At 54.0% G+C, this 9,528-nt stretch overlaps 1 protein-coding gene across 1 annotated transcript in view; it reads left to right on the plus strand.

Annotated features, from left to right (window-relative positions):
* Window positions 1-3,094, plus strand: part of LOC142919399 (uncharacterized) — a 4,222-nt gene extending 1,128 nt beyond the window's left edge. Inside the window, exons 3-5 of the mRNA XM_076063831.1 lie at window positions 521-1,419; window positions 1,460-1,829; window positions 2,990-3,094. Of these exons, the coding sequence (XP_075919946.1) occupies window positions 521-1,419; window positions 1,460-1,829; window positions 2,990-3,094 (1,374 nt within the window). The remainder of the gene's footprint in view (window positions 1-520; window positions 1,420-1,459; window positions 1,830-2,989) is intronic.
* The last annotated feature ends 6,434 nt before the right edge of the window (window positions 3,095-9,528 follow it).

Here is a 9,528-nt window from a genome sequence, read left to right on the forward strand (position 1 = left end):
GCATGGCCTCCGTTTGCACTGCGATGTGTCACACACGTGTGTGTGCATGTGTACACTGTGTGTGTGTACACGGTGTGTGAACCGTGTGTGTACCGTGTGTGTACACGTGTGTGTGTGTGTACACGTGTGTGTGTACACGTGTGTGTGTACACGTGCGTGTACACAGCCTTGCTCACTGAATCACTGAATCACAACTGAGACAAAATATTCAACCCCCACCCCCCCGTATAGATAGAGATACTAGTGAAGGTCCCCCGTGTAGCCTCTCACAGACTGTTGGGGCAAGTGCTGTTAGCGAGTAGCAGCAGCGGCTATTTATGCCGGCACTGTGGCACACGAGGGGGTGGGTGGCCAGCACCACGCCCGCCGCCTTTGTCTCCCCCAGTGGCGATATTTACGCACCGCACCAGGTACTCATTTGAGGCTGAGTCGACCCAGGGGAGGCCCAGGACCGGTTCAGATAATCGCCAACCGGTGTTGCCCGTGAGCGGGAATCGAACTCGGGTAGCCGGGTTCGTAGCGCAGCGTAGCGCTAACCACTACACTACCGATCCCACTCACACACACTCTCACACACTCTCACTCTCTCACACACACTCTCACTCACACTCTCACTCTCTCACACACACTCTCTCTCACTCTCTCACACACACACACTCTCACTCACACTCACCCTCTCACACACACTCTCTCTCACTCTCTCACACACACACTCTCTCTCTCACTCTCTCACACACGCTCACACACTCTCACTCACACTCTCACACACTCTCACTCACACTCTCACACACTCTCACTCTCTCACTCTCTCACACACACTCTCTCACTCTCTCACACACTCTTTCACACTCTCACTCTCTCACACTCTCACTCTCTCTCACACACACTCTCTCACACTCTCACTCTCTCACACACACTCTCACACTCTCACTCTCACACACACACTCTCACTCTCTCACACACACACTCTCTCACACACACACTCTCTCTCACTCTCTCACACACTCTCACACACTCTCACTCACACTCTCACACACCTCTCACTCACACTCTCACACACTCTCACTCTCTCACACTCTCACTCTTCTCCACCACACTCTCTCACACTCTCACTCTCTCACACTCTCACTCTCTCACACACACTCTCTCACACACACACTCTCACACTCTCTCACTCTCTCACACACACTCTTTCACACTCTCACTCTCTCTCTCACTCTCTCACACTCTCACTCTCTCACACACTCTTTCACACTCTCACCCTCTCACACTCTCACTCTCTCACACACCCTCTTTCACACTCTCACCCTCTCACACTCTCACTCTCTCACACACACACTCTCACTCTCTCACACTCTCACACTCAGTAACACAATCTCACACACTCACACTCTCGCTCTCTCACACACACTCTCTCAGGCACACACTCTCCCACAGACACTCTCACACACTCACTCAGGCACACACTCTCCCACAGACACTCTCACACACTCCCACACTCTCCGTCACACTCTCACACGCACACACTCCCACACACACTCACACACACTCTCACACACACACTCTCGCACACACTCACTCTCAGTCACACTCTCACACACTCACACACTCCAACACACACTCTCACACACTCTCAGTCACACTCTCAGTCACACTCTCACACTCTCACACACACACTCTCACACGCTCACACGCTCACACACTCTCACACACTCTCAGTCACACTCTCAGTCACACTCTTACACACACACTCTCACACACTCTCACACTCCTCACCCACTCACTCACCACGATCACTCAAGAGGGAGAAGGGCCAGTCTTTTCTGCCAGTTTTTGGGGGAGTTTTTTGGGAGGCCGGGCTGGGAGCCTTGTGGGGGGGGGGGGCGGGGATGGAGGGAGGGGGGCGAGAGGGAGGGGGGTGGAGGAGGTGGGGAGCGAGAGAGAGGGGGGGGTGGAGGAGGGGGTCAGGCGAGAGAGAGGGGGGGGGGTGAGGCGAGAGAGAGGGGGGGTGGAGGAGGGGGGGGGTGAGGCGAGAGAGAGAGAGGGGGGGGTGTAGGAGGGGGGGGGGTGAGGCGGAGAGAGAGGGGGGTAGAGGAGGGGGGGGCGAGAGAGAGAGGGGGGGTGGAGGAGGGGGGGGTGAGACGAGAGAGAGGGGGGTGTAGGAGGGGGGGGTGAGGCGAGAGAGAGAGGGGGGGGGTATGAACGTAGAGAGCGAGGCTCTGTGGGGTGGCGATGATTCGAAGTCGTAGCCATCATTGTTCTTCACCCTACCCCACTATGACAAAGCTGTGCCCAGCCCCCTCCCAGCCCCCCCCCCCACGCCCCCCCCTCTCACCTCCAACCCTCTGTAGCGAGCGACGGTGCCCCCACCCTTTGTTGTTGTTGTCGTCGTCATAACATGTTCAAGGAACAAACAACGACGTTCGTAAGGTTACAAACGTCACTAAATGTACGGCTTGCAGAAGGGGGGATCTGTGGGGTGGGAAGCAACGGCGCCCGGCCGCCTTTGTCTCCCCGCGGGGGTTAGCGGGCGGGGGGGGGGAGGTCGCGCACCTCCACTCCCCCCACCCCCTCGCCCCCTCCGCCCCCACAAATCCCAGTGAACGGAAGGGAACAAAAAAAGAAACCAGCAAAACTTTAACCAAAAAAAAGTTACAAAAAAAAACCGGCCCGGCCCGCGCGCCCCCATGCCAACGTTGAGACGACGCTGCCCCGACGTTCGGCCGACGTTGAGCCGACGTTCGGCCAACGTTCGTGCAACGTTGGACCAACGTTGAGGCGACGTTCGGCCAACGTTCTGCAACGTTGGACCAACGTTGAGGCGACGTTCGGCCAACGTTCGTGCAACGTCGGACCAACGTTTACTGCGATGCCGCCCACGAATTGTAAGCGCGCGCGGCGCTTCGTGTTGGGGTTGAGGGTGGGGGTGGGGGGGTGTTCCATGGCCTCTCCGCGTTGCTTCGATGTGCCCGGGTGCCCGACGTTTCAGCTCCATGCGCTGGCGCCTCCTTCGGGGCAACGGCGACTTCAGGTCTCCTCCGCCAGCCCGACCGAAGTCGGGTCCTCGATTAAGCTGCTGAGGGCGTGCAGCTGAACCGTCGGACACCACCATCACCACCACCACCTAAATCATCGCCATCGCCAGCATCGCCGTACGGCCATCCGACTTTAAGTTCGCGGTGAAAGCAGCTCTCTCGGCCCGCCCCTCCCCCGAAACGTCGGACAATGTTGCTAAAGTGCCCCGTCTCGTCGCTCAACCTGTGGCTCGCCCACCCCCGATCCCCCGCGCGCCCCCCCCCCCTGCGCCCCTCCCCCCATCCCCCCCGTGCACCCCCCACCCCATGCATGGCCGTCATGACCTCCACCACCACAGCAGTGTTGGTGGGGGGGGGGGGGGTACGCCCCGCGCCCCGCGCTTTTGGGGAGGGGGGTGGGTGCACTTCGACATCACGCTGCCTACGGATTTGCACTAAAACCCTCCAACCCCGACTTGAGCCACGTGGTCGCGGCTCTGCCCAAGTGGCTCAGTTCTGGCTCGGCCTCCAACGCGGCTCGGTTCTGGTACTTGGGCGGGGGTCCAAGGCTGCTGCGTCGTGGCACGGTGTTAAAACGTCGCTCCTCGCGAGAGAGTGAATTATGCAATAGGGGGGGTGGGGGGGGACTCCTCTACTTACGAACATTCGGCTTACGAACTTTTAGAGACACGAACGAACCTGGTCCGTGTGGCCGCAGTTACGGCCCGTTCGGACCGAGAGAGTCGTAAGTTCAACCGCCGTGGCGGAACGTGAAGCACCGGCGGGGTCTACATCCGCAAGGAGATGGCGCAACTTTGTAAAGCCGCTCCCCGCGTTTACTGCACACGCCGTGCGACGCGTTCGGAATCAACAGCAATAAAGTTGGGGCTCACGAACCTAAATCGACTTACGAACAGGCCCCTCTGGAACCCAAACTCGTTCGTAGGTAGGAAGGAGTCCCTGAGTAACCGCACTGAGCCATTTTGGGCCTCTTCTTCTCCATAGGTCAGGGGGCGGTACCGGTCGGTCGGTCGGTCGGTAAAATCCTGCGGCTCTTTGAGGGTGGGGTGGGTACTGCTGCTTCGTGACGTGTATTAGGGAGCCCGACGTCACCACGTGTTTACCCACGTTGCATTGCGGCTCTTGAAATAAATGCTCTGATACGCGTGGCATTGTCTTTGTGCTGCTCGCCTTTTTGGCGTAGGTTCTCTTGTGTGATGCTGGCTGGTAGAGAGACGAGGCCCCAATGGGAGGCTGCCGCTGCTGCCGCTGCTGCCGCTGCGGCCTCTGCTTTAGGCCAATCAGTCTCAAAGACAATGCGTATACTATTATCAGAGCGTGTTTGTGTTTGCATGCTCACCACAAGCACCGCGTGTGGTTAATGCAGTAACTTGATTCCTATGCAAAAGGATGATGCTCTATTCGGTGTTTGAACATGCAAACACAACTCTTTGTTTCATTGGCAGAAAGGGGTAAAACGTCTATCATCATTATTTCCCATATTGAGGTTTTTTTTTTTACCGATTTCGAAAAACAATGCAGCTCTTCTTGTTACTTTGGTGGTTGACGACCCACTGGCCATGGGTCAACCACTCTTGACCTGACCAATCCCCCCCACCCCCGCCTACAAAGTGGTACTCAATTTTGCTGACCCCCAGAGGAATGATGGTGGTGGTGGTGGTGATGATGGGGTGAGTCCCCCCCCCACCTTCCCGCAACCGACCCCCGACCAGGATTTGAACTCGCAATCTTCCCATTGTGAGCCACTCGCTTTCCTGCTGAGCTGCGGCTGAGCCACCGATGAGCCACCGATGATCTATCACTGAGCCACCGATGATCTATCACTGAGCAACCAATAATCTATAACTGAACCACTGATGATCTATCACTGAACCACCGATGATCTATCACTGAACCACCGATGATCTATCACTGAGCCACCAATGATCTATCACTGAGCCACCAATGATCTATCATTTAGCCACCAATGATCGATCACTGATCCACCGATGATTTATCACTGAGCCACCGATGATCTATCACTGAGCCACCGATGATCTATCACTGATCCACCGATGATCTATCACTGAGCCACCGATGATCTATCACTGATCCACCAATGATCTATCAATGATCCACCAATGATCTATAACTGAACCACCGAAAATCTATCTCTGATCCACTGATGATCTCTCACTGAACCACCGATCTATCACTGATCCACCGATGATCTATAACTGAGCCACCGATGATCTATCACTGAGCCACGATGATCTATCACTGAGCCATCGATGATCTATAACTGAACCACCGATGATCTATCACTGAGCCACCGATGATATATCAATTGATCCACCAATGATCTATAACTGAACACCGAAAATCTATCTCTGATCCACCGATGATCTCTCACTGAACCACCGATCTATCACTGATCCACCGATGATCTATAACTGAGCCACCAATGATCTATCACTGAGCCACCGATTATCTATCACTGAGCCACCGATGATCTATCACTGAGCCACCGATGATCTATCAATGATCCACCAATGATCTATAACTGAACCACCGAAAATCTATCTCTGATCCACCGATGATCTCTCACTGAACTCCCGATCTATCACTGATCCGCCGATGATCTATAACTGAACCACCGATGATCTATCACTGAGCCACCGATGATCTATCACTGATCCACCGATGATCTATCAATGAGCCACCGATGATCTATCACCGAGTCACCAATGATCTATCACTGATCCACCGATGACCTATAACTGAACCACCGATGATCTATCACTGAGCCACCAATGATCTTACACTGATCCACCAATGATCTATAACTGAGCCACTGATGATTTATCACTGAACCACCGATCTATCACTGAGCCACCGATGATCTATCACTGATCCATCGATTATCTATCACTGAACCACCAATGATCTATCACTGAGCCACCAATGATCTATCACTGAGCCACCAATGAGCTATCACTGAGCCACCGATGATCTATCACTGAGCCACCGATGATCTATCACTGAACCATCGATGATCTATCACTGAACCACCGATGATCTATCACTAAGCCACCAATGATCTATCACTGATCCACCGATGATCTATCACTAAGCCACCAATGATCTATCAATGATCCACCAATGATCTATAACTGAACCACCGAAAATCTATCTCTGATCCACCGATGATCTCTCACTGAACCACCGATCTATCACTGATCCACCGATGATCTATAACTGAGCCACCAATGATCTATCACTGAGCCACCGATTATCTATCACTGAGCCACCGATGATCTATCACTGAGCCACCGATGATCTATCAATGATCCACCAATGATCTATAACTGAACCACCGAAAATCTATCTCTGATCCACCGATGATCTCTCACTGAACTCCCGATCTATCACTGATCCGCCGATGATCTATAACTGAACCACCGATGATCTATCACTGAGCCACCGATGATCTATCACTGATCCACCGATGATCTATCAATGAGCCACCGATGATCTATCACCGAGTCACCAATGATCTATCACTGATCCACCGATGACCTATAACTGAACCACCGATGATCTATCACTGAGCCACCAATGATCTTACACTGATCCACCAATGATCTATAACTGAGCCACTGATGATTTATCACTGAACCACCGATCTATCACTGAGCCACCGATGATCTATCACTGATCCATCGATTATCTATCACTGAACCACCAATGATCTATCACTGAGCCACCAATGATCTATCACTGAGCCACCAATGAGCTATCACTGAGCCACCGATGATCTATCACTGAGCCACCGATGATCTATCACTGAACCATCGATGATCTATCACTGAACCACCGATGATCTATCACTAAGCCACCAATGATCTATCACTGATCCACCGATGATCTATCACTAAGCCACCAATGATCTATCAATGATCCACCGATGATCTATCACTGAGCCACCGATGATCTATCACTGAGCCACCGATGATCTATCATTGAGCCACCAATGATCTATCACTGATCCACTGATGATCTATAACTGAGCCACCGATAATCTATCACTGAGCCACCGATGATCTATCACTGAGCCACCGATGATCTATAACTGAACCACCGATGATCTATCACTGAGCCACCGATGATCTATCACTGAGCCACCGATGATCTATCACTGAGCCACCGATGATCTATCAATGATCCACCAATGATCTATAACTGAACCACCGAAAATCTATAACTGAACCACCGATGATCTATCACTGAGCCACCGATGATCTATCACTGATCCACCGATGATCTATAACTGAGCCACCGATGATCTATCACTGAGCCACCGATAATCTATCAATGATCCACCGATCGGCCACATGTATCTCAGCCCGAAACCGCGCTGTGTGGTGGAGGTTTGTCAGGCACAGCCGATGAATGCGACTCTTGTGACGTTTCTATGCTACCTAGTGGGGGGCCCGCCTCCACCCCCCTCCCCTCCCCCCACACTGCACTGCACCCCCCAATCCCACCTACCCCCCCCTAACCAATAGGTGCCCCCCCCACGATCGAGAACGCCCGTGGGTCCCTGTGCACGTGGTATGGTCGGCGAGTGACGCGTTCTTGCACCTTTGCCTCCCCCTAAATCTGGTTGATCAGCGATGGGGGGGGGGCGCGGGGGGGGCGCGGGGGAGGGCGGGAGTGGGGTGCTGGGGGAGGGGGCGGGGAGGGGTCGCGGGAGGAGGGGGGAGAAAGGGGGGGGGCGATGTTGCCGCGCGGGCCAGCCTAGGGCACCCCCAGTGGCAGCTGTCCCTATTCAGCACCCTCCCAGTAAGGGGGGCGATGTTGCTGCTGCTTTGTCGTCTGGCCTAGGGCACCCCCAGTGGCAGCTGTCCCTATTCAGCACCCTCCCAGTAAGGGGGGCGATGTTGCTGCTGCTTTGTCTCCTGGCCTAGGGCACCCCCAGTGGCAGCTGTCCCTATTCAGCACCCTCCCAGTAAGGGGGGCGATGTTGCTGCTGCTTTGTCGTCTGGCCTAGGGCACCCCCAGTGGCAGCTGTCCCTATTCAGTACCCTCCCAGTAAGGGGGGCGATGTTGCTGCTGCTTTGTCGTCTGGCCTAGGGCACCCCCAGTGGCAGCTGTCCCTATTCAGTACATTTCTAGCAAGGGGAAAGGGGGGGGGGGAGGTGTGGGCGGTGTGGGAAATGTTGCTACGCGACTCTATTGAATTAAGTTTGGCAAAAAATAAATCTCGAGCATCAGCAAGTCGCTGGAAATCTGTGGCGGCAGCAGCAGCAGCAGATGTGAACCGCCAGTCTCCAATGTCCGGCACTAATAACGTCTGATTAAAAAAAAGAAGTACAGTATAGGCTGAGCGCACACGCGCGCCCGGCTATTGCAGTCGCCGCAATTCCGTCAGCGAGAGGGATGATTACTTGGTGTGGTGTGCCCGGTGGCTGGGTGGGTAGGTGGCTGGATGGGTGGGTGGCTGGGTGGGTGGTTGAGTGGGTGGCTGAGTGGGTGGCTGGGTGGGTGACTGGCTGGCTGGGTGGCTGGGTGGTTGGGTGGGTGGCTGGGTGGGTTGCTGGCTGGGTGGCTGGGTGGCTGGGTGGCTGGGTGGGTTGCTGGCTGGCTGGCTGGGTGGCTGGGTAGCTGGGTGGGTGGCTGGGTGGGTGGCTGGGTGGGTGGCTGGGTGGGTGGCTGGGTGGGTGGCTGGGTGGGTAGGTGGCTGGGTAGCTGGGTGGGTGGCTAGGTGGGTGGCATAATTTCTCGCTCAATTATTTGTTTTCTTCCCCGTTATTGCAAGTGACCGTAGCGGAGCCGAGTACGATTCCTGCCCGCGGCTAACAAGGTCAAGTGTGGAACGATGAGATACCAAAGCTTTGGCCTGCCACTAAAGGCCCCGACACCTATCAGGAATCGGCTGCTGACCGTTGTGGTGAAGTATGGTCAATGAAATAAATAAAAACAACAACCTTCATGACGGGGTTGTGGAGGCCTTTATCCAGCAGTGGAACGATATTAAAGGGCTGTGAATGATTTTAAAAGTATCATCATTTTAGCGGAAGATCTCTTTGAAAAAAACTATAATTAAAACAATATATATAAAATGTAATCATCCCAAAGTGTTTAATTAACCGCCAGCGTGCATACCGCAGTCATCATAATACTAATTTAAATAATGCTAATTATTTTGATGATGCGTAACTATTAAGAACGCATTTAATTTACGCGTGCACACCCAGAGGCATTCGTGTGGCACCCACGTGCCCCTGATATGCAAATCAATAAAAATGGGGTGCCAATCCCCCCCCCCCCCCACGCTGTGCAGTTGTACCGCCTGCGCACTCTGTAGCTATGCCGACCACTGCTTCATGCCGTACTCTGGAGACATGAGATCGTTTTCGAAAGTTTGTCTTTCTCCAACATAAGTCGTGCAGAGACCCATAGACACACAGAGACCCATAGACTCGTCACACATAGACCCATAGACTCACAC

This window comes from Petromyzon marinus, chromosome 1 (genome assembly GCF_048934315.1).
Source record: "Petromyzon marinus isolate PM22_M1 ecotype Great Lakes invasive population chromosome 1, UKy_Petmar_22M1.pri1.0, whole genome shotgun sequence".
Lineage (NCBI taxonomy): Eukaryota > Metazoa > Chordata > Hyperoartia > Petromyzontiformes > Petromyzontidae > Petromyzon > Petromyzon marinus.